This window comes from Brachycentrus maculatus, unplaced genomic scaffold, assembly GCF_059751285.1.
Source record: "Brachycentrus maculatus isolate JH-2025_06_01 unplaced genomic scaffold, ASM5975128v1 h1tg000269l, whole genome shotgun sequence".
NCBI classification, from domain to species: Eukaryota; Metazoa; Arthropoda; class Insecta; order Trichoptera; family Brachycentridae; genus Brachycentrus; species Brachycentrus maculatus.
This window is the reverse complement of record NW_028281020.1, coordinates 2,172,794-2,198,337: the sequence shown is the minus strand read 5'-3', so window position 1 is coordinate 2,198,337 and position 25,544 is coordinate 2,172,794. Positions and strand designations below refer to the sequence as shown.

The 25,544-nt window shown below is 31.6% G+C and overlaps 1 protein-coding gene and 1 long non-coding RNA gene across 3 annotated transcripts; both read left to right on the top strand.

Annotated features, from left to right (window-relative positions):
- The first annotated feature begins 12,854 nt into the window (after positions 1-12,854).
- LOC148305584 (uncharacterized) lies at positions 12,855-17,993 on the top strand. Its single transcript, XR_015838131.1, has 9 exons — positions 12,855-12,988; positions 13,197-13,243; positions 13,456-13,507; positions 14,899-14,950; positions 15,160-15,211; positions 15,425-15,476; positions 15,691-15,742; positions 16,177-16,247; positions 16,632-17,993. It is a non-coding gene; the product is annotated as an uncharacterized LOC148305584 (long non-coding RNA).
- A 786-nt stretch (positions 17,994-18,779) lies between these two features.
- On the top strand, positions 18,780-25,544 carry LOC148305583 (uncharacterized). Of its 2 annotated transcripts, XM_088266535.1 has the most exons (6): positions 18,812-18,911; positions 19,020-19,100; positions 19,177-19,307; positions 21,626-21,717; positions 22,853-23,066; positions 23,593-25,542. In XM_088266535.1, the coding sequence occupies exons 3-6, from the start codon at positions 19,196-19,198 to the stop codon at positions 23,961-23,963; spliced, it is 789 nt and encodes a 262-aa protein (XP_088122661.1). In that variant the 5' UTR covers positions 18,812-18,911; positions 19,020-19,100; positions 19,177-19,195; the 3' UTR covers positions 23,964-25,542. The 2 variants fall into 2 exon arrangements, with proteins under 2 accessions (XP_088122660.1, XP_088122661.1); XM_088266534.1 differs by having other exon boundaries at positions 18,780-19,100; positions 23,593-25,544.

Here is a 25,544-nt window from a genome sequence, read left to right as displayed (position 1 = left end):
CTTTTTATGCATAGAAGAGTATTTCATATCAACAATTTGGAATTACATTTAGTGAAAGATTGTTTTCTTCGCAATATTTTTGGGTGAATAAATCCTCATACACAAATGTAAATAAAATAATCTAGTGCCAAAAAAAATGTAGATGCCTTACTTCTCCTTATGAAGGAAGTGTAGTGTATGGCAGGTACAGTAAAAATTATTTTCGTAGATATTATGCCGTATTACGTTAGCACTCGCTTCCGGTATTTCGGCGGCTATTACACGTGCTTTTTCAGGGCGCTATGGTACCTACTAAAAAATAGTAACGTAAAAAGTAAAGTGCTTTTGCTAAAATACCACTCTCAGCATATGTGATCAACACCCATGAAAATCTTTGAAGTTAATTGATTAATTTAAAGTTCCCAAAGAATTTCTACTGTATAGAAAGTGTAATTGTTTTCAGCTCTACTTTATTATTTTATTTTTAATTTCAACCGCAAATGATGCATTTCCTAGATACGTTTATCGTTAGAGAAAAGATGGTTAGGTATTATTAGTTCTTAGAACAATTTTTATCTTTTACTTTGCATAACCACAGAAAGATCTTGGTTCGTTATAAACATAAATTAAACAATTCAACCATTAATTAACTCATAACTCATAACTGGTGAAAAAGGATATTTGTTTTAATGTTTTTTTATAATCCTTTACGCTGCTATAAACAAAGTACCTAGGTTCTTTGTTTCTAACGTTTCTGCTCAATAAAAAGCTTCTTTTCATTTCACCAATAGATGTCTCTAGTGAAGTTCTAGTGATTCAAAAACAATGTTTCAAAATTGGTTCAAATATATAAAAGTTCCAAGAATTTGAGTAGTGTGGTTGTTAATAATGGGTAGAATTGGTGAATGTTACACGTGTGTAAAGTGATCACTTAAACCAGCCTATGACGGTTGTCAGCCCCGTAAATGCCCAGACTTCCATATTCTTCTTCATCTTTGATGACATGTCAAAAAATAATGTGAAAGTACCTAGGTGTTCGGATGATTTAATGTACCACAAAATTATGTGTTAAAATTAGTGAAGATATTAATGTGCGATTCCAGATTGATGTCCGAGATCTCTTTACCGAATGCGAGTTCTCGAGTTCTTCGGTCACATTGCTCGTAGACCACCAGACAACCGGAGAGGCTTGTCATAACCGGAGGCCTAGAAGGTCCAAGAGCTAGATCTTCAACCTGATGGACCGATCAGGTGAAAGAGATCACAAGTTTCTACGTTCTGGGAGATCTAATGTCTGCACAATATAGGGAACGATGGGGCAGTGTTGTCAGTGGTTTCAGAGTAAGCCAACAGAGGTGTCACGATCTTCAGCAATGAGGTAAACGACCGGAGAAGAAGGTACATCAATAAACTCGCATTCGTGTAACTTACGATCAAGGTAACTTGTAAAGTTATCTAGCATTTGCTCTAGTTGTGTAGCATTTGCTTCATTTTTACAAATACCATCCAAAACGTTACTGTCGGTAGTAAATGGTAACCATACACTACAAAATAATTAATACCTTACTCAGAAATTTGTTATGAGCGCAACATGCGCTCGGGTTGAATTGCATTACCGATTTAAAGGTTAACCGTATTACTTACCGGTAAAGAAAATTCTCAGTGTCAGTAAGATCGTTAAATTGTTTATTACTTTTGAAATACATTTTTTTGATGATACTCATATGAATCGATGTTATTTGCAGAAAGCAAAATCATTGAGTGTTGCATTACTGTTTATTCCAATTACTACTAATACTACTACTACTACTACCATCACGTCACATTTACTTTCTTAGTCATTCTCTTATTATCCATTCGCTCCACATGTCTATACCACCTTAAAGAACTCAAATTGTTCAAATTGCATTACCGGTTTATCATTCAACCGAATTATTTACCGGTAAATAATGATCACAGCATCGGTAATTTAGTTAAATTATTTTTTACTTTATGAAATATATTTTTATGACGATACTCATATTTTAACACAACCACATGACGCGATTATATTTGCAAAAAGCAAAATCATTGATTGTTGCATTACTAGTTGTTCAAATTGCATTACCGGTTTATTGGTCAACCGAATTACTTACCGGTAAATAAAGTTCTCAGTATCGGTAAGTTGGTTAAATTATTTATTAATTTTTAAAATATTGTACATTATTTATGATGATTCTCATATTTTAACGCTACCACGTGATGCGATGATATTTGCTGGAAGGGTGTTATGTTGAACTCCAGTAGTTTGTTAACCTAGTAGAACTTCGAGGAACTCGCTCCGGTGTAACAAAAAAACGCATAAGTGCGTTAAAGAATCCAAGGCTGTGATAATCACGAGTCAGTTTAACGAAACTATTGACTGTGTAATTCTCAATTAATAAAAATATATTATCAGCTGTTTGTTAAATATTATGTACTAATTAGAACTTTATGACGAGATCGTATTGAAATAAAAAAGAATACGACATCATCTGACCATTACTATTTTTACAGTACCTACAGCGATACAATAGACTTATTGGGGGGCTAAAGTTGTCCGTTTAAATCGAAAGTCCGTTTTAACTTTTAAAAAACTTTTTTTAATATGAACATTGTATACAGATATGTATAAATAAACGATACAAAACACAAACAAAATTATATTTGTTGTCTTCAGATACTCGTCATGAAGTGACGTTGCTGTTTGATATCGACGCGCTTGCTTTCGGTAATTTTCGGAAAAAGAATCAAGTTTTATTTGCACTTTTGAAGTTTTGAGACATAATTTGTGATTATCATGGCCGCTAAAAATTGTTTGCATGCGATGACACTTTAAATAAATTTAAGCATGTATAATATTAATAGGACTTTTTTTCATTCAACCGGATTCTTGTCCGTTATATCCGAGTTTCGTTAAATAGAGGTCATATCGAGGTTTTATTGTATTGAGAAAAAAATCGACAGAATATATTCACTGGCTCAAATTTTGAGACATTATTTCCATACTCAACTAGTATATACTAGAATATATTTATTGTTTTGTTTTATAACACAAAATAATGGCAGAGCATTCCTTTTTTAAAACCTGCATAGTTATCGGTAAACTGGTATTGACTAGGTATATGTTTTTTGTATCTTTTTTTACTTACTACTTTACCAGTAGGATAAAACCTCGATATAACGGGCTTCCATATATGTAACTAACATCGGATATAACGGACAAAAAATCTGGCCCAATATAAGAAAAAATTCAACGATATTTTAATAAGTATCTTATATGCATTTTTGTTATTTTAGAGAATTGATTATATTTAAAATAAAAAAAACAGCAAACTTCAAAAGTGCAAACAAATCTTGATTCCTTTTTCAAAGCAGGATTAACAAAGCAAGCGCATCAATATCAAACAGCAACGTCATTTCACGAACAGTGTCCGAAAGCAATAAATAGAATTTTGTTTGTGGTTTGTATTGTTTATGTTTATCGAAAAACAGCGTTCATATTTTTTAACAAAAAAACAGTTTTTCTTATGTTTTTTAAACCTTTTTTTATATAACGGACTTTTGGCTTTAACGGACACCCCCTCCCCCTAATTAGTCCGTTATATCGAGGTTTTAATGTAATGCCATTGCCCGATAATCATCATGCCTTTACCATCAATGGCATTTACGGGGTTTACTACCGTCATAGGCTGGTTTAAGTGATCACTTTACACACGTGTAAAATTCACCAATTCTACCCAAGATTGACAACCACACTAGAAAAAAGCTTCTTTAAACTCACCATAGATGTCTCTAGTGAAATTATAGTGATTCAAACACCGTGTTTATATGAACAATATACAGAGAAGTTCTAAGAATTTGAGTATTGTGGTTGTCAATCATGCGTAAATAAATAAATAAATAGAATTTTGTTTGTGGTCTGTATTGTTTATGTATATCGAAATACAGTGTTCTTATTTTTGAAAAAAAAATCATAAGTTAATTAATAATTAAGTAAATTAGTTTTATATAACAGACTTTTGGCTTTAATGGACATCCCCTCCCCCTTATTAGTTCGTTATATCGAGGTTTTACTGTAATGCCATTGTCCGATAATCATCATGCCCTGACCCACACCATATTTTCTGAGTTTGAATTTTAAATTTCCTCACCGTGTATTTAAAAACCGGTCCATGATGCCTTATAAACTCAATTTAATGTTTTGAAATAACTATGCTTGTGGTTTTAATGTCACAGTTGATACAATATCTTTAAAAAATTAAACATGCTTTTACTAGTGATAGTTTCTTCTACTACCTATTGATTATATAAACTATTAAACTAACTCGAATTACGTGATAATTGATTATATAGACATTGTTTTACAATTGCTGAGAAAACGTACTTTCATGGTGTTTTAAACGTTTTATTTCAAATACTTCATGTCCAATTTATTTTCTATTAAGTTTTTTTATACACGAGGGCAGTTCAAAAGAGTTATAGCAATTTTATGTTTATCGTCGCGTTTTATTTGAAAAGAACTCCAATAAGTATGAAAGGGGAGGCGTCTGGCACTTTTAAACTATTTTCAAGGCCTAATTACCACATGTATTAGAGCCATCAATTCTTACATATGCCTACACATTCTAATGTTTACCCATTTTTCCCTATATATGTTATGTATGTATACCGTAGAAACATTAAATGTAAAAAAATTATAAGGTGTATAACTATTTGTCAATTTGGCGTTTAATTTGTAAAACTCCACTTTAATTTATGTATTAATTTTCAAATCAAATACAGATTTTTTGAGTCTACTAAGTTTAATTTTATTGTTAAAAAAACACATAGAAATTCATACTATGACATTTTTGCGCTGCTATAGCATTTTCAAACGAATATCTTTTGAAAATGCCATAACTAGGCGAAACAATTGTCACAGTATTAATTTTGAAGTGTTTTTTAACAATAAAATACAATTTAATAGACTCAAAAAATCTGCGTTTAATTTGACAATTAATACATACATGTATAAATAATCTGTTAATAACTGCTTCTACTACTACCGTAGGTAGGCAGAGAGGATGAAACGCCAAACTCGTCTGTTCTGACATACACTCCTTGTTTCCTTCACATCTATACATCTAGTCATAAGTCATACATGCTCCCTGGCAATGTAGACTTAAAAAATATAAAAACAACAACAAAACAAACAAATAAACACCAGTTAGATTATTTATGTTGGTGTACCTCAACACGTAAAAACATACATTTAAACTTTTTTCAGTATGTGTAGGTACCTAGTACCTAGTTCCTACGTCCTTAAAAAATTGAATATCCATTTTGTCAAGTAAAAAGTAATATTCGTATTAAATAACGCACTTTTCAACAATTGGTTTTCTTGTATATCTTATCTGAATCCAACGATGCAAAAGGCACTGCTTCCAATACACTTATCAACGACAAAATATCTAAAAAGTTGTTACATAAACTTTCATACTAGTGTTTTTTTTTCATTTATACGGTATTTTTTATATCTATTGGAAATCAGACTTAACATTCAGGAAACCCCAATTACGTAATGTATAATAAAATGATGCCCTACTTTTTAGTAAACACGTGCATTCAAGTTACACGTAATAAGTAATAACGCTGATTTCCGTTCTAGATTTAAGGATGGTCATATGTTTATTTCTCCTTTCATTTTTTTTTTATAGAGAATAATTTGTGTTTTTATTGTTTACACAAATATTTCAATGTTATAATATTTCTGTGAGCCTAAGCGGCTCATTATTAGAAATACATAGGTATCAAACTGTGGTAGAGTGAGTTCGAACCGAGAAACTTTGACTTAAAAGTCCGTGACACTAACCACGAGACCATAGCCCGACACAAAAACTAAAAATTTAAACTCTACAGTATTTTTTAAACTCATTTAAACATATTTATTTTTAAAAAAATACGTATACTCTCTAGAACTAGGGTACAACGTTTTTTTCATAAATATGAGTAAGAAAACCACGATTATGATTACCAGTGATTAATATTTCGCCTTGCGATTAGGAATTTTCAAATTTTTAATGTAAGTTTTACTTGGTAAAAGTACTACTATTTCTTTAAATCCTTTGTGACACGTGTATCGATGCATTCTGCATAAATTTCAAACACCGTATGTGAAGCTTAGTCTAAATTTTAGTGATGGCAGTCTGAATATTTGTACATACCTCTGCAAATCAAAACCACTGTTATAACTAACCAAATATTTCAGTATAATTAAAGTCTTTTTTTATTTATATCGTGGATTTGTATTAAACATACGCTACTTCCTTAAAATATATAATAATATTTTTTTATCAACAGACTCCATGATTTTCAGAGATAAAATGATTTTAACATGTACTTAATATACAAATTCTTATGTTTCAATCGCGTGATATTCGAAAGATTATGGGTAGTCTTAAATACTTAACGATAATATAAACATTTAAATAATTTAGAGTGTATTTTTAATTTTAATCCTACACCGCGACCAACATTTTTAAAATCATCATTACTTAATCAAATTTATGGATGATTTAATTTCTTTCACTTAATTTCCGTACTAGTAATTATTTACACAATAATATATAAATTATTAAAAAAAAATATTGTATTTATCTATGATCTATGTAACCTAATATTATTATATATCAGAGACGTATTTTTTATTATGATGTGAACCAAATTATCTCTCATAGTCAAATCAATTAAAATTATGTAAGTATTTATACTTACCATTGTGCAGTTTTATTCCATGTGAGTAAGTACCCACGCAGCGAAAGTTCACAAAAAGTATTCTAATTTCAAAATCTTTGGTCAAATAATGAAAGCGCGGCTAATTCAGTTTGACAGCACATTTGGCGGCAAATTGAAAATTAAATATGGCCGTGAGAACGGTTACCGACGGCGAATGGCGGCCCAAGACTAACAATCATTACAAGAAATTGTAATATTTATCGGCTTGCAAAAGCTTACGCTAGTACATGCCTGATAACGTCGTAGTTGTTATTATAATAAAATAATAATAAGATATAGGGGAGACCAAAGGAAATTGTACCAGGTGGAAGGTATTAATAATAATTCATCATAAAGTATAAAAGATCCAAATCATATTTTGTTTTTATGATTTATGTGCTGTTTATTTTTTAAATGTTTTATTTATATATATTTTATAAAATGTTTTTAAATAGAGAACAATGGATATATATTTTTAAAAGGCGTTCGATTTCAAATATAGCAACCAATATTTCGGATTATGGGCCCGTGGTTAGTGTCGCGGACTCTTGTGTCACAGTTTGTCGGTTCGAACAAACTCTACCACCATTTGATACCTATTTATAATAATGAGCCGCATAGGCTCACAGTAAAAGTATGAAAATGAATTATTTTTTACTTTTATTTTTGTCTTGTATTTTTATCTCTTTGAAATAAAACATAATTTTTTTTAAAAATCGAGGACTATTATTTCGGTACAAATGACACCTTGGTACAAATGAATCGTATATTATTTTTAATGGAAACCCATAAATATGTTTGTTTGGCAATTTTATAATATTAATCAATAATCCTTACATGTGGCATATATAAATATAGTATTCTATTTTCCTCGATCTGTTTCAAAGCCTTTATTTTATTTCCTAAAATAAGCAAACAAGAAAACATATAATAATTATATGAACAACTTAACTGACTGAGAAAAATTTTTGTTTCATAATCATCACTGCGATTAGAAAAAGGTAAAATGCATTGTGACACAAATGTCCCCGGTCTACTCTTTGTCAGGTGGACGCGCAAACTATGAAAACCGCTTTAAACATTGTAATCTCGTAGGCGTAGGCGGTAGGCGGTAGGCATCCCTCTATTGTTCATTTTTATATTGTAGATGCCTATCTACTATTTTGATTACTATTTCATCATCGTGTTGGTATTAGGTACATTATTTTAATTTAAAAAAAGAGAAATATTTGCGTTATTTAGAAATAGGTATCAAATTGTGGTATAGTGGGTTCGAACCGAGAAACTCTGACTCAAGAGTATGCGACACCACGGGACCACAACTCGACACCTAGCGTACCTAAAAAGTACCTAACGTTAAAATATTATATAACATTAGTAATTAGAATTAGAATACGCTAAAATGAGCCATAGAATTACTAAACGACAGGATCTTAAGAATCCGTTCAATTTTTTTCTTAGAAGTATAATAATAGGTAACACTGTTATGTTATGGAATGTTTAATTGTGACTTTTTTGGTGACCAAATCGGGATGGTATTCATTTCTTTCCCTCGATTTATATTTCATTTCAGTTTAAGTTTTTTATGTCAAATTGTCAAGTATATGTACGAATTAAGACCTAGACATACGCAACACGTAACCAAATTTGTCCACTAATGGGCGTGATTAGCTTGAAATGACCAAATCCAAAAACTGAATTAAAGCTATTTTTCTATTAATGCTCGTTTATTATATGACCGCCCAAGTCTACGTATCTCATTTTTTTGTAAATCACTATCACGAACGCCGAGCCTTTTAAATACGCAGAGCCGTCGATCAAAAACAAGCGATCTGATCTGATGAACGAATCTTTCGTTGATTCGGTCATCGACACACTAGTTATTACAAATAACTATAAACAAATATATAAGAGAAAGGTCTCATGATTTCTCGTCCATTTGTCGTCGTCGATATGGTTGTAATAAAAATTATTCTTCCTCCGGTAACTGTTAACATTTTAAGGGTACCTAGGATATTTTAGGATCAAGATATATCCCAATTTATAAACATATAAAACGTTAAAGTAATTTTTCTCATTGGAGTAATGAATATCCATTCATAAAAAAACAAATGCAAATAATATCGCCTTTTTCAATTATAATTATTGTTTTTAATTTAAGTATGTAAGTATTGTGTTTTATTTAAAAAATAAATCAATGTACTAATAGTGCTAAAAAATACAATATTTCAGTAACAAGTACCTGTCTAATAGAGCGTACTGATCAAGTTTAGGGAGAGAGTTCATATATTTTTATTATATGTTTTAATTTTCATCAAGTGAAATTCATAGTTAAAACAAAAAACAGGCTTAAAATATCAAACAAAAAGGGCTGTATCAAAGTAAAAAATATATATCGTTTTAACGATAAGTAATAAAGTTTTAAACCTATAAAAGAATATTATTCAATTATAGAAAATAAAACATTAACATTGATCTATAATAATAAAAAATGAAACTATCTTGATAAATTACATATATCTATGGTAGAAACTTATATTGATTTCTTTTTTTGTTAGGTTGATTATTAATAGATACCTTCGGAGCAAATGTTGTATTTAACGGCTGTTCATATGATTTGATGTGTATGTTGATTGAATAAATATTTATAAATATACATGTATAAAAATAAAATAAAGTTGAATTAAAATAATATATGTATGTACTATGTGCATTTAAACTAACTACTGTGTTATTAAATTACCTATTGCTAGAAATATTATTTCTCCCTTATTTATGACCACTCATACATTTATAATGTTCCACATATACGTATACAATATGATGTATGCACATTTACAAATAAATTTAACTTTTTTACTATTTATAACATATTTCATAATCATATTTTCAATATACTGACGCAACAGTAATAATTGTATACATATATTTTACACGTTGTGGATTTAATTTTTAAATTTACAAAATAAGATCAATCAAATTCAATAAATAAGAGAATTACTTTTTGATAAAAATCAAAAAGTAATTCTCAATTTTCTTAAGCGACTCGTATAAATTCTCAGTGACTTGTTTCCTCGTTTGTCACAGAACAAATACGAGCCATCACTATAATAACAAAAATCATACTTTTCACACTTTAAAAACTTTTTTAATGTTTTCGTCATTTTTTTCCCGCCATTTGCTTTTTTACAAAAAATGCAAAGTCATTTTTATTTTTTTAAACATCCATCAAATATAATAATTATTATATGAGTCTTTTCAAATATAAGTCCATTCTTCAATTCACCGATCAATAATAACTCAATCAATCTTTTTTAAGCCAAAATAAGATACCATAACTTTGATTTATTAAAACTATTTTAGCTAACAAATTGTTATAATACTGAAGTATTATTTTCATACATAATGCTTAATATAATAATAAGTAAATCGATATATCGGCTCAATATATTACCGATGGTAAATTGCCGATGAAGTGTCGGGTTGTGGTCCCGTGGTTAGTGTCACGGACTATTGAGTTTGAGTTTCTCGGTTCGAGAATCCACTCTACCACAATTTGATACCTATTTTTAATAATGAGCCGCTTAGGCTCACTGAGATAGTACATGTTAGCAAATCCAAAATCATGGTTTTTGAAAGAGAAGAATCTAGATCTGAGTGTGAAATATTGGTAAACGGAGAGATTTTGGAACAGGTAGATGATTTCGTATATTTGGGTAGTATGTTTCCTAGGGATGGAAAGATTGATAAAGACATAGATAGAAGAGTGAATGCTGGGAACAAAGTAAATGGTGCACTGAAATCAGTTATAGCAAATAAAAACCTATCATCGGAAGCTAAACTGGCAGTGCTCAACGGAGTCCATTTCCAACTCTATTGTATGGAAGTGAAACATGGAGTTGGCAAAAGAAGGATGAAAGTAAACTTAATGCAGTCAAAATGCGATCTCTCAGAAGAATGTGCGACAAAACGATGTATGATAGAAGGAAGGAATGCAAAGCTGAGATAAGCATTATCGATAAAATTAAGAAAGGTGTGTTGAGATGGTTTGGACATGTAGAACGAATGAGTGAGGAAAGAACGGTAAAACAAATTTATGAAGCGAATGTAAGTGGAAAAAAGAGCAGAGGAAGACCGAGAAAAACATGGCACAATCAGGTATGCCAAATACTTGAAATTGGTCAGATTAGGAGTCGTAACAATCGGCGGGTATGTATGAGGATATGCATGAACGTGGAAGAGGCGAAGAATGTTTGCAAAGACAGAGTGGTGTGGCGTTCTATTCTCTCTGCCTACCCCTGCGGGGAAGCGGCGTGATGGTTAGTTAGTTAGTTAGTTAGTTAGTTAGAGACAGTACAAAATTGAAGTATTTTTGTAGATAGTAAAAAACAAATATTTCTCTTTGAAAAAGTAAACCAATTATAAAAATTGTACAAGGCATTTTACGTACCTACTTTGATTATTCTACATTATTCTACACTATCCTACATTGTTTAAATATTACAAAAATGATATTGAGATCAAAATCAAGGACTAAGGCTCTTTATCAATGAATAAAACCCTTTTAGCAAGGTAACATAGACGTATGTACCGTTTTCTTTTCTATTTTCTCGATTTTATGGTTATTCCATTTCTTATTGTTAGCCAAAACACATTTCGATAAAATAAAAACCTTTGTTACTCTTTTATTTATACAAAAATACTTGTCATACTTCTTCCTATTCTTCTAACCCTCAGAAGCACCCAATGGTGTATAGGGCACTGCATCGTATTAACGAAGAGTTATCTTGATCGTTACTTACACGAAAGCAAGGTGATCACCCCTGCGCTTCAGGAACCAACCCAGGGTAATATTAAATAAATATTAAAGCGTAAAATCACTAATACTTACTTTCACCCTCCCCCCCTGGAAATCGAACCCGGGACCTCCAGCACACTAGCTAAACACGTTAACTATTACACCACGAAGGCGGGCGAATACTTACTAATAGTGTGATAATACCATCAGATCTCTGTCTATATAATATTTTCAAATAATTCCAGAATAATAAGCTTACACAATGAAGAATCAAAATATTGTATTTTCTAGAGGAAATTGAACAGATGCGAGACAGTTAACAAAACATTTACCTGTGATTATTGAAAAAATAAGCATAAAAATTCACAACTAAACAATGGTCCATTTAAATAAATTGTTATACAAGCTGTACCAAGCCACACGTTGCTGTAGCTCTGTCCAGTTAAATGGAAAAGAAAGGACATTTCCTTAAGAATTGAGGAATTATTTTTTGGGTGGTTAACCACTAATTTTTAATATGTTTAGTTTCATAACGCACGTGAAGGAGTGAGAATATTACAAATCCATGAAACAATGCAATCCAAAAAACATGTTTGGTAACGGTGATTACCGTCACTAAACATTTCTAACTGCTAAGAAGCTCGCTGTCCGCCATGAGCAATATTTAGCCACCCGGTCTCTGCGACCCGGTCACTGTGATCCGATCGCCCGATTCACTTCTGTCACGGCGTATTGCTTAGGAACAATATCTTCCAACCAACCAAAAACAAACTAGTAAATGTTATTTTAATTTACAATTGGTTCAACCGCCGTTGAAACGATAAATCAAGTTCTGCATTTTTTGGGAGTTTGTGACATAACCGAGAATCCAATAAAAACAACAAAAGTTATAAGCCTGCAAGTAAGCTTTACATTAGAGGTAATTTCGGGAGTCACAATAGTAGTAAAAATAATAATAATGTAATAATGTATGTAGCACCTTTTTCATAAAATCGAAAAACCTAAAAACTGTTTTAATGAAAAAATATTAATGGTTTCAATGTTTGCCCTATCTAATGACTATAAAATTTTATATTTTTATAACTCTGACCTATTTTTACTTCTTTAGACAAAGACCAAAAATTATTTCCAGAGTAGGTACTTACGTATATTATCAATCATAAAAAAACGACCTTGTGGTTTGTGCGTAGTTTTGCGTTCGGAATTCTCGTTTGCAAAAAGACTAACGAGTAATTGGCTAACCTGTTTACACCTAGTTGCGCATGCGTGTTAGGCCCAATGTGTCTTTTATATTCAAGTTGCTACACTTGGAAAGTGACAGCTCACGTGTTCGCCCGGTGTAACGCGCTCCCGTTCGTCTGTAGTTAAAATGGTTGGATTTCCATTATTTATCCGCCGACATCTTAATGTGGCAATGATTATTGGCTACTGTAAAAGGTTAGTTATTTATTCAAAGAATCTGCCCGTGTTCTTCAGTTTTTATTTTTGCTTTGGAAACGGTTTACCTTATAAATATTAGTCGTCTTAATATATTTAGATTGCCATTTTATAGTAACATTGCTACTACCAAGATCTAAGTGCCCTTTTTTCTCTAGGTATAGTGCAGATTTTAGTGTTGATGCTAATATTGCTTCTTTTTTTTCAGGAGCCATGTGAATCCTCAAAAAATTATTTCACATCGAAAATTAAAAAGTGAGTAAGTTTGAGTTCCCAAGTTTAAGTTAAGAAATTCTATTATCCCGATAAATATTTGTAAAACGATTAGATTAATTGTCATGATGATATTCCTACCACCAAGATCTCCGATTGCCGTGAAGACCATATTTGCTAACTGAGTACTCTTTTTTTCTTCAGTATATAATGCAAATTTTGTGTAGATGCTAATGTTATTATTTTTCTTTCAGAGACCATATGAATCATCAAGAATATGATTTCACAGATCAGCGGATTGCAATTGTGAGTATTTTCGGGTCCAGATATCGTGGGTGTACTGGCAAAAAAACCTTAATTCGAAAATATGCAATTTTTACTTAATGATGCATATTACATAAAGTTTTCAGCTTTCTGTAATAATAATAATAATAATAATTCGGATAACTTGTATAGCGCCATTTTCGTAAAATACTACCTCAAGGGCGCTTATAAAGACATAGATAATAATAATAGAATGATGATGATAATGATAAAAAAAAATGGATTAAAACGTCGTCAATCGGTCTCGGGCCGTCGAGTCTGGAATTAGGAAATGATGAGCCGACAAATGAAAACGCCTTCCTTTTGATCCCATGGGCTGGAGAATGGCCAAGATGTTGGGCAGGACGCCTTGCTGAGCGATGGTTGTCACGCTGGAGGGCAGCATGTTGAGCTCCTCGTCATTGTGGATGGCCAACTTCCAGACTAGCACAGTTCAAGCAGGACTTCACTTTGATCCTCTTTTGCCGCCCTTCCGTGATCCGACATGATGGTTTTGTCTGAGGTTTTCCGCTTACACTTTCATACGAATGGGAGCTGGCGTAGTTGAGGTATTCAAGGTTGTAGTTCGATTTCATAAAATATATCCGTTTAAGCACATGTTCTAGGATCGTTATTGTCTTTGCACATTTTTATTGCATTCATTTATTCCCGAGAAGCTAGGGGTTTCGGATGAATACACTATGGTTGTAACGTACCCTTAAGGGACGAACACAGCACTTTTTAACGCCCGATTGCCACATGTGTTAATTCGGCACAGATTCTTAGAAATACACTACACCGTTTAGGACCGCATTGCTATATTGAACGACGCAATGATATTATTGATGCACTTTCATCAGTTAACAGCTAACCTTTGTAAAATTATAACTTTTAACCTTTTCAAGTTAACACCAATCACAATATTTATAGTTGAGCAAAAAATTGTAGACTTGAGATGTAAATGTCCGGAGAAAATTAAATAAATGATGGAGCGTGATTCTCTCAGCAGCCGCGTCGGGCGCTCGAGGAACCACACTCTGGTTCTGGTCGGTGTAATCTGGCAAAATATACTAAGCGATTTGAAATTTCATATAAATGTGGTTTTACAAGTAAATTCAACTTTAAGTTTGATAGCGGGTATTTTATTCAGGCTAAAAGCTCTAAATAACAGAATTAATTATTTTTTTTTGCCAGTATACCCACGATATTAGGTTAAGAAGTTCAATTATCTCCATTGATTGTGTTTTATTATTTGATAAATTGTCATGATGATATTCCTACCACCAAGATCTCCGATTGCCGTGAAGACCATATTTGCTAACTGAGTTCTCTTTTTTCTATTGTTTTTAGTGCAGATTTTAATGCAAATGCTAATTTTGCTTTTTTTCTTTCAGAAAACATGTGAATGATCAAGAATATGGTTTCACCAGCCTGCGAATTCCAATTGTGAGTATTTTTGAGTCCATATTTAGGTTAAGACATTCAATTATCTATATCAATTGTTTGCTATTATTCGATTAATTGTCATGATGATATTCCTACCACCAAGATCTCCGATTGCCGTGAAGACCATATTTGCTAACTGAGTGCCCTTTTTTCTATAGTTTTTAGTGCAGATTTTAATGCAAATGCTAATTTTGCTTTTTTTCTTTCAGAAAATATAAGAATGATCAAGAATATGGTTTCACCAGCCTGCAAATTCCAATTGTGAGTATTTTGAGTCCATATTTAGGTTAAGACATTCAATTATCTATATCAATTGTTTGCTATTATTCGATTAATTGTCATGATGATATTCCTACCACCAAGATCTCCGATTGCCGTGAAGACCATATTTGCTAACTGAGTGCTCTCTTTATTCTTCAGCATTATGTACAAATTTTGGTGTAGATGCTAATATTGATTTTTTTCTTCTTTCAGAAAACATGTGAACGATCTAGAATACGATTTCACCAGCATGCAAATTCCGATTGTGAGTATTTCTGAGTCCATATTTAGGTTAAGACATTTAATTATCTATATTAATTGTGTGTATTATTATTTGAATAACTGTCATGATGATATTCCTACCACCAAGATCTCGGATTGCCGTGAAGACCATATTTGCTAACTGAGTGCCTTTTTTCTTTAGTTTCTAATTCGGATTTTAATGTAGGTGCTAATGTTGTTTTTTTTCTTTCTTTTAGAAACCATATGGATGATCAAGAATGTGATTTCTCAGACCTGCAGATTCTGATTGTAAGTATTTTTAAGCCCCACATATTAGGTTAAAACATTTCATATTTTGAATATTGAAAGCATCAACTTTGTGGATTATAGTGATATATTATTTTGAGAAATAAAAAGACTTTGTTCTTTGATCCACAACAACCAACTAGTTAAGTCATAAAATAAACCCGGAACAGGTTGTTGCCAAAACTAGTTAGTGGTTAATAAAAATGTGAGGGGATCAAAAAATAAAGTCTTTTTATTTCTCAAAATAATATTAAAACATTTCAATCATCTCCATCAATTGTTTGTGTTATTATTTGATTAATTGTCATGATGATATTCCTACCACCAAGATCTCCGATTGCCGTGAAGACCATATTTGCTAACTGATGATGTTTTTTAATTATTCCTATAAGTGTTTTATTTACTAGATTTTGTAATATCCTCAACTTACATTTTAGATTGTAAGCAGTGATGATTTGATGACTAGCAGAGGTTTTGAAAATGAAGATGTTTGCTCTATGAATTTAAGGTATGCCTACATTATATCTGTTATATATTGTATTACCATATAACTAGTCTTACCATATGTCACGATTTGATTTTCCTCATTGGAAGATAGTATATAAAATAGTTTTAAAATAAAAAAAATAACTGATGACGAGACATTACAGTTAATGGTGCAAAAAAATTATTGATCCTAAGAAGGCAAATATAGTAAAATGACTATCAGCCATACGCTTAATCTGATCACCATATTTCAAATCACTTTTGACATTATCAGCGTATGGCGCAACTGTAACACTTTTTTATTTATTATTTTAAAATACGTAATGACAATATTTGCTAACTGATGATATTTTTCCATATGATATTATTTCCTTCATAGTATGTATAACACAATCTTTTCTTACAGATTCATAAAACATACTGCTGGGATAGATGGACACTGATTATGGATAATTCAAGATTACTGGATTTATTGGAAAAGCTCTATAGGATATGATTCTTGATTAGAGTTACTTAGAATATGTCTCTAGACGAAGGGATGCTTCCGTGGAGAGGTCGTCTGAAATGGCGAGTATATAATCCCATGAAAATTTTAAAATATGGAATTCTGAATAGGATGATTTGTGAATCAGAGAGTGAATATATCTATAATTTATGTTGTAAACAGTTTTATCAATCCGAGCCCCACAGTTTGAAGTTTACTGCCATACTAATTACACCTTGTGTAATTGCGATCAAATCTCGCCCGCCGTAGTCACATTTTTTTAAGGAAACATTACTACTACCATCATGCCGCTTTACCGTAGGGGTAGGCAGAAAGGATGCAATGCCACACTCTTCTGTCCTAACATACACTCCTCGCCTCCTTCACATCCATACGTCTAGTCATACATGCCCTCTGGTTACGCAGACATTTAACACCACCAGATTTTAGGTTCTGATTGATCTGATCGTGCCAAGTTTTTTGGACGTCCTCGTTCTGTTTTGTTGTGTTAGGAGCTCACATTCGCCACATATATTTTCTTAGTCATTCTCTCGTTATCCATTCGCTCATGTCCATACCTCCTTAAAGAACTCTTCCTAATATTTTTAATTATTCCTTGTTCAGCCTTACATTCCTTTTTTATATCTTTGTTTTTAATCCTGTCATACAATGATTTTCCACACATTTGTCTGAGGGAACGCATTTCAACAGCGTTCACTCTGCTTTCATTATCCTTATCGTATCTGTGAAAAGTGCAAGAATAATATATTTTATATCCGTAATTCTGAACAAATTTGAAGCGTTTTTCTGGAATTTCTTCCAAACTCGAATATCTGGTATACCGGCAGCGAAAGCAGAGATATCACTATCTTTGAAAAGTGATGCAAAGTAACTTTTCGTATAATTTAAGCACATATTAGTATAAGTAGTTTGTATTACAATGTATTATAGTATGAGTTTCTTAGATTGAGTATAAATAATTGATAAAAGTTGAGCGAGACAATGCGGTTAAGTAGCAGTGAAGCTCATCACCTACTATGCAGCGTCTCTCGCGGGGGTGCAAAGAGGAATGCCGCATAGGTGCATGGAATATACAAGGAGGAATGGATAGGTAGAATGAGTTGTGTGAAAGCATGAAAAGCATGAAAAGGGGAAGTGGTACAGTGGAGCCTCGCTTGTTTGACATAATCTTTAAAGAAACGTCCCGTAGCCAATGTGTTAAAATATGCGAATAAATTTATATTTTTATGATATTCTTACATTTGAATAAAATTGTGTAAATACTTTGTTGTTTTTATTATACTTATTATTTGTACACTTGTCCGAACTGAAGACAATTTGATGAGTAGAGGTGGTGAGACAGGAGAGATATCTTACTTGGACTGGCGTTGCAGATCTTAACCTTCCATAATATGTACAGCTGCGAAATGTGGAGACCATCGGTAAAGATGGTAACACCAATATTCAAAGATCCTAAGACACTAGCTTTCCCTCGTGTTAAGTAGAAGAATACTATTAGGCGTGAGTAAATGAATAAATTGAAGCCTGTGATTCTATCACTGACCTGATCTTTAAAGTAAACAGATATCTTAACTATTAACTTGAAATTCATAATCAGTGAGTCCAATAGTCATATAATTTTATATTGTTATCAATGGCAACCACACATTACCTTCTTCACCTTACCATCGCTCAACGTAGGAAACAGCAAATCAGAATAATGCAGTGAAACCATTTTTATAAGTTTTACAAAAGATATATCTCTTCCTTCTTAGGCACCAATCCTTTGTTATTTGGATTGGCATCTGACATTCCGATATAAATTTTAATTAAACCTCTACCGAGTATGTGGTGATCGAAGTTTACATTTTGGAGGTGGACACAATAACACACTTTTTTATAATAAATAAATATTTTAATTAGGGTATCAATGTAAAGAATCGGAATATCCTGTAATTTTATAAAACAACTTGCCCCGTTTTATTTATTCTCTTTTGTTTTATGAAATGCGTGAGTACTACAAAATATTGTAAATGTTTTCTTATTATGGCAACATTATTTGCATAAACTGTCAAAATCATATGTTTTGGCATTGAATACTGTCTATCGTTAGCTTGTATCGTAAAATATGCTTCCTGAATATTGTACTATCGTGATGTGACGTAAAGCAAAGTCCAACCTTGAAATATACATATTTTAAACGTTAGTTGGCACTAGCTTTATGTATTTTATTTAAACATTTCAATCGTTATCTAGAAGTGGTAAATGATCTATCAACCACCTTCTTTAAATGTTTCGCTCTTTTCGCAGAGTTTACAGACTCACCGTCGTAGATTGTGGGAATCTTAAACTATTACATGCACCGAGATCGTGTAAAGGTTACAACCGTTGGTGAGATACTTTCTTATCGTTTATGTTTTGTTTATCTTTGTAACAAAATCTAATCATATGCTGGGTATGTTTTCAGTTATTCTTATGAAAAGAAAATGGCAACTCAATGTGATATCTTTAAAGGCACACAAGATCGCTACAATGGAATAACCGTTGAATCTAATGAAGAACAGTGTAGCTCCAATTTGTTTCCAAAGAAACTTGAAGGTTTGTTCCATGCTTAAATAAACTAACAGTTAATTATTAACACATTCTGAAAATTAAAACCACAATCCTCAGTGCGTCATTTATAGAGGATAGATAACTGTAATCTCATCTATCCATTAACAGCAGTAAAACTGAGATTATCATTATATACATGTTTATAAGATCCTTACTATGAGTATTTATTATATTCTCAAACTACACCACAAATAAATCAAATAATAGTTTGATGGTGGCACAATTAGCACACCAATTAGTGTTCATTGACCCCAGGTGCAATTGAATGTTGAGCCCCCAAAAAGCTGACATCAATATTAACAAAATTAAGAAAATTCAACAAAATATGTGTTAATGGTTAAAATTCATCAAAATATATAGTGTGGTGTTCCATCCTTTCTGCCTACCCCTGCGGAGAAACGGCGCGTTTATAGTAGTAGTAGTAGTAGTAACAAAATATGTTATTTTGACAAAATTTAAAAGATTATCGTTGGTATACTGGCAAAAGATGTTAACTCTAAAATCCCTGTTTGAATAATCCCTGTTATTTAATGCTTTTAGCTTGAATAAAATACCGCTATTAAACTTAAAAATTAGTTAAATTTACTTTTAAAAACACATGTATATGACATTTCAAACTACTTGGTGTATTTTGCCAGTTTATAGAACATTGAAAACTTTATGAAATGCATCATTAAGTCAAAATTGCATACTTTCGAGTTAATGTTTTTTGCCAGTACACCCATGATATATTTTTTCCTAAGTATTTTTTTTTTAAATGTATAAATGTCAATAACAAAAAAAGTAAGAATAAAAAAGTCCTTCTTAGGACAAGAGCTCAGTCTGTTTTTTGGAGAAACTCAGCACAACTAAAATAAATTTAAAAAAAGTTACCTTGTGGTATATTCTATAAAACTTTATAAAATATTTTTTTTTGTTTTTAACCACTTTTATTTTTGGTAATTCAACCAGTTTCGACCACAACCTTGTCATCTTTAGTACATGTCCATCCCTCAAGATGGCAAGGTTCTTTTATCGCTACATAGTGTTCCGTTTCATACAAGCTAGGAGGTAAATTTAAATAAAACATTGGTTTTAAGTGATTTTCAAAAGTATGTATTTTGAGAGATATAAAAAGAACGTCATAAGGGGAAAGTACAAAAGTAACCCAAAATAACTTCAACATACGAGAGAAAATAAGGCACAAAATTTCGGCAAAGGAATTATAACCTTATTAGCATTTATATTATTCAATGACAGAGTAAATTAAATGCCAATAAAAAACGCATGCATATTAATGACTCAGGTATTTACAAAAAAGTACAAAAGTATACAATGAACACAGTTCAAAGAAAATGAAAATATGCAAAAAACGACAAAAGAATATTATTTGCTTTAAATCAGGCTTGGCCAACTCAAATTGCACCCGGGCCGCATCGATGACATAAAATTATCCTAAGGGCGGCATACAGACATGAATAATTTAAAAAAATACTACAACGAATTACATACTTATTGATTTTTGAAGGAAAAGAAAAAATTCGTTATACATGATCGCGCGCCGCGTATTGACAACCCTTGCTGTAAATGGATATTAGTAAATTTTAGAGTCAGAACATTATAAAATAAACAATAATATGAACAATTAAGGTTTAGTTAAAAGTACAATTAGCATTTAATCAACTGGTTTCCAAGAAAAGAAAATGTGAAAAATTTGAATCTATCGCTTAAATAAAATTGGCATTAGTCAATTCCATAATTATAACATTATAAAATACACAGATTAATACGAACAATTTAGGTTAAGTCAAAATGTACAAATAGCATTCAATTAACAAATTTCCAAGACAGTAAAGTTGTACACAATAATCGAATTATTATTATTACTTTCACTAAAATTTCTACAATACAATAATATATGTACATTAAATGAGTTTTTGACATGAAATTATTCATGTCAAAAACTAATAACACAAAGAAGATAATAAAAATAAATTGTCGGAGCAAATATATACATTAAAATACATTTTTAAGAACAAAATAAACCTAGGGGAGTCTAAAGAAAAACTCAAGACACTATCTGAGTCATATTCAAATGAGTCTTCGGAATAATTAGGATGAAATTTTGAAAGTAAATTTGTATGTACTTTATAATAATATTTCACTAATACATTATGTACTTCTTCTGATCTGGTTCGTACCACTTGGGTTGCTGGTTTCTTTGTCTCGTTAGGTCTCATTCACTCAATTATTTATTTGATTCATCAAATTGTATCTGAACTCAAAAAAGAAAGAAAAAACATAAAAATTCAATCACATTTTAGACTCTCTTCAATCCTGGATTCAAAATGGAAAGAGAGGAATATGGTTCAAAGTGAATTTGGAGGATGCTGACTGGGTACCAGTTTTAGCCAGGGTAAGATTTATACATACACCTTTTTTCTATTTAATATTTTATCATCAAATATAAAATAAACTACTCTCGATCTACATTCTATTGTGTGTTGTATATGTGCATTGATAGTAATCATTTTGGTTTGGTAAGTTTTGGTACCAGATTGCATTTGTGTGATTTTATATACTTGTCACAAATAAAAACATCTTTTTGTTTTGTTTTGAAAAATAACCACTTTACCAAAATAGCAGCGCCATCTGTAGAACATAACAGCAACACACACAATAATTATCAATAGCTAGTGGTGAAAAGCATGCTTCTGGACAGGATGTTCAGGATCGATCAACTGTTTTTATTTACATTACTTTTACACAAAATAATTCTGTGTTACTACATATCCATTGAATGATTTATTATTTTTTCTCATTTGTTTCCTTTAAGCATGCTTCTTACCTTTTTTTATATGCCTATTTATTATACCCGTTTATTGTTTTATATTTTACATAAAAAACTAACTAACTAACTAACCATCACGCCGCTTCACCGCAGGGGTAGGCAGAGAGAATAGAACGCCACACCACTCTGTCTTTGCAAACATTCTTCGCCTCTTCCACGTCCATGCATCTCCTCATACATACCCGCCGATTGTTACGACTCCTAACCTGACCACTTTCAAGTATTTGGCATACCTGATCGTGCCATGTTTTTCTCGGTCTTCCTCTGCTCTTTTTTCCACTTACATTTGCCTCATAAATTTGTTTTACCGTTCTTTCCTCACTCATTCGTTCTACATGTCCAAACCATCTCAATACACCTTTCTTAATTTTATCGATAATGCTTATCTCAGCTTTGCTTGCATTCCTTCCTTATTTTACTATTCGCACATCTATCATACATCGTTTTGTCGCACATTCTTCTGAGAGATTGCATTATAAATCATTACGCATTGATTTTACATTGTGCCCTGCATTAATTATGTTTACTTTTTTAAACTTTCTTTTTGTGTTCGAGTCTCGTCCCAAAATCTTAATCCCAAATTGAGAATAATATATGAGACTTATGTAGTTAATATATTAATTCTTCTTCTATAGTCTTACTACAATGTTTAAAATAAATAAATAAAATGATAGAATAATTGTTTTCTCTATGCTTTCAGAATGGTTTCAAATACCATCACGCCAGTGATGGATTTGTCATGATGTACAAATGGCTACCAGAAAAAACGGAAACGTGTAATGTTCCTCCGTTTGCGCACACAAACCTCGGCGTTGGAGCTGTTGTTATTAACGACCTCAATCAAGTTCTGGTTGTTAGGGAGAAATACTTCCAAGTCCCGCATTGGAAGCTACCAGGGGGATATGTTGAGAAAGGTTGATTTATTTATTTATTTTATCTTTGTATAACAAAACATAATTATTTTTTGTAATCAGTGGCGTGCACAGAGAATTAATTAGGGTAGGCAGTAGACGTAGGTAGTAAGGTAAGCTAGGTACTACTTAGTAAGATGGATTGAAATATCTTTATATTTTGTTTGTAGTTTATTCCTGTGTTTACCACTACAATGATTCCGCATAACCTGATATATGATTAGTCCACTTGCAAACCAATGGCTCCAATCGGTAGAAAATTAAAAATCTTAACATCCATATTTAACATAATCTGCCAAAACTCGTTAAGTTAGGAATAAAATAGAATAGAAAAATCAATACTCTTGCAAAACTTGCTATGCAATAGACAGTTCACTTTCTAAAATCCCTTTAAAAAGATCAAATCGGTAAAAGATTGAATATTCTACCGGCTTCCGCCTTTGGCTAAACATAATTTTTTAACATAACGTGGTTTGTGAGTGGACTACTCATACATACTTACAATAAGATAACAAATATCATTTTTTAGGTGAGGATATTGTTGATGCTGCGATCCGTGAAGTGAAAGAAGAGACTGGAATCCTTTCAGAGTTTCACTCTCTCATATCCTTCCGCCACGCCCACCAAGCTATGTTCGGCAACTCGGATATTTACATGATCGTGCAGCTAAAGCCTCTAAGCCTTACAATCACCCAGTGCGAGAGAGAATTAGAAGGTTGCGAGTGGATGGCTGTAGATGAATTCCTCAACCATCCGCACGTTCATGACCTGAATAGAAAATTTATCCGTGAAGCATTGGATTATAATAAAAGAGGCATCAAAATAGCAGCCAAAAAAGATTTGTACAAATTATTAACAATGCAAAAAGAATTCACAATGTTTACTCTAGAAGATATATAACAAATTACTTTATAAGTTGCCAAATCAATAATAATGAAATAAACAACATTTTGAGTGTGTCCAAATACTTGTTCACAAAATCTGGATTATCTCCAATTACAGGAGTTATTTTCATATTATTTTTTTACATCTCATCAAAGATGAAGAAGAATATGGAAGCCTGGGCATTTACGGGGCTGACGACCGTCATAGGCTGGTTTAAGTGATCACTTTACACACGTGTAACATTCACCAATTCTACCCATAAATCAACCCCGTAAATGCCCAGACTTCATCTTGGATGAGATGTCAAAACAAAAAAAATAATAATATAATAATGAAATAGACTAATTTCTGGGGTGTATTTTCGACAAATTGACAGTTATATCCTTAGTTTTAAATCTTTTGACAGGTTATGTTTTGTATTAATTAGTTTGGATTTGTTAAAATAATGTAATGGATATATATTAAAAATACTGGTACAAATTTTAGTCTTGAATCCGCTAGTGACTTTTTCAAATAAAATGTCAGATGATAATTCATTACGTAAACCCTATTCCAGGGATGGTAAACATTTTTCGCAAGTTGGTCAAATTTGTTTTATTTTTATTTTTTAATCAATGTCGCAGGTCACATAGGTTGGGTAATTAAAACAGAAACTAATAAAGGCATATTTTATTAACTTTACAATTTACCAGCAAAATTTAAATGAACTCTATAAATAAATACAAAACATGAAGAATATAATGTACGTAAAATAAATAATAATAATATAAACAACAACAAATCTTCCGTTTAGCGATATTTTCGTTTGATGGGAAATCTGTTTTGTTTATTTGACGATAATTTTTCTATGCAAAGTTCATAGTATGTGGTGTTTAATCGTACACGTACAGCAGTCATTTAGTCGTAGTAGTAGTGATTTAATAAATTCATTGATGAAAATAAATGCTTGAATGCATATGTCGCTCCGAACATAGTTGATAGAGATCTTTTAGTTGCTTTTTTATTTAAATGAAAGCTTTCAATAAAAACGATCATTTTTAAAAGTTCAAGCGGGTTGGATAATTTCTCAACGGGTCCCTCGTTCGCAATCCCTGCCATATTACATCCAAAAGATAAAAACCATTAATCTAGCTTTTATAAAAATAAACAAAATTTAATCAATTTCAGTCACCGATTTTATCAATAAATGCTTTTGTTAAAGAAACATCACCGCACATCACTTTGTACACCTATTCAAAATGGGTGTATTAAATCATAAATCATATGAACTATTACAATGTTGAGGTACAGAGACCTTTGGTTTAAAATTATACATATTTTTTTACCTGCAAGAGCCAGATAGCTCCGAGATGCATAATACTTTTTTTTTCTTTAATTACAATTTTAAATTATATAGGTTTTTGTTGTTTACGCAAAAGACTTGCATCTATTGTGTACCCCTTTGGGCAGCAAAGTATTACTGCAAAATGTATTGTTAATTGTAATAGTATTTTATGTAGTAAATGAAAATAACTGCTCAATTTTTTGTAAATATGTATATACTTAATATGCTATTGTTGTCGATTGTAGATTGATGGATATTAAAATTTATATTTA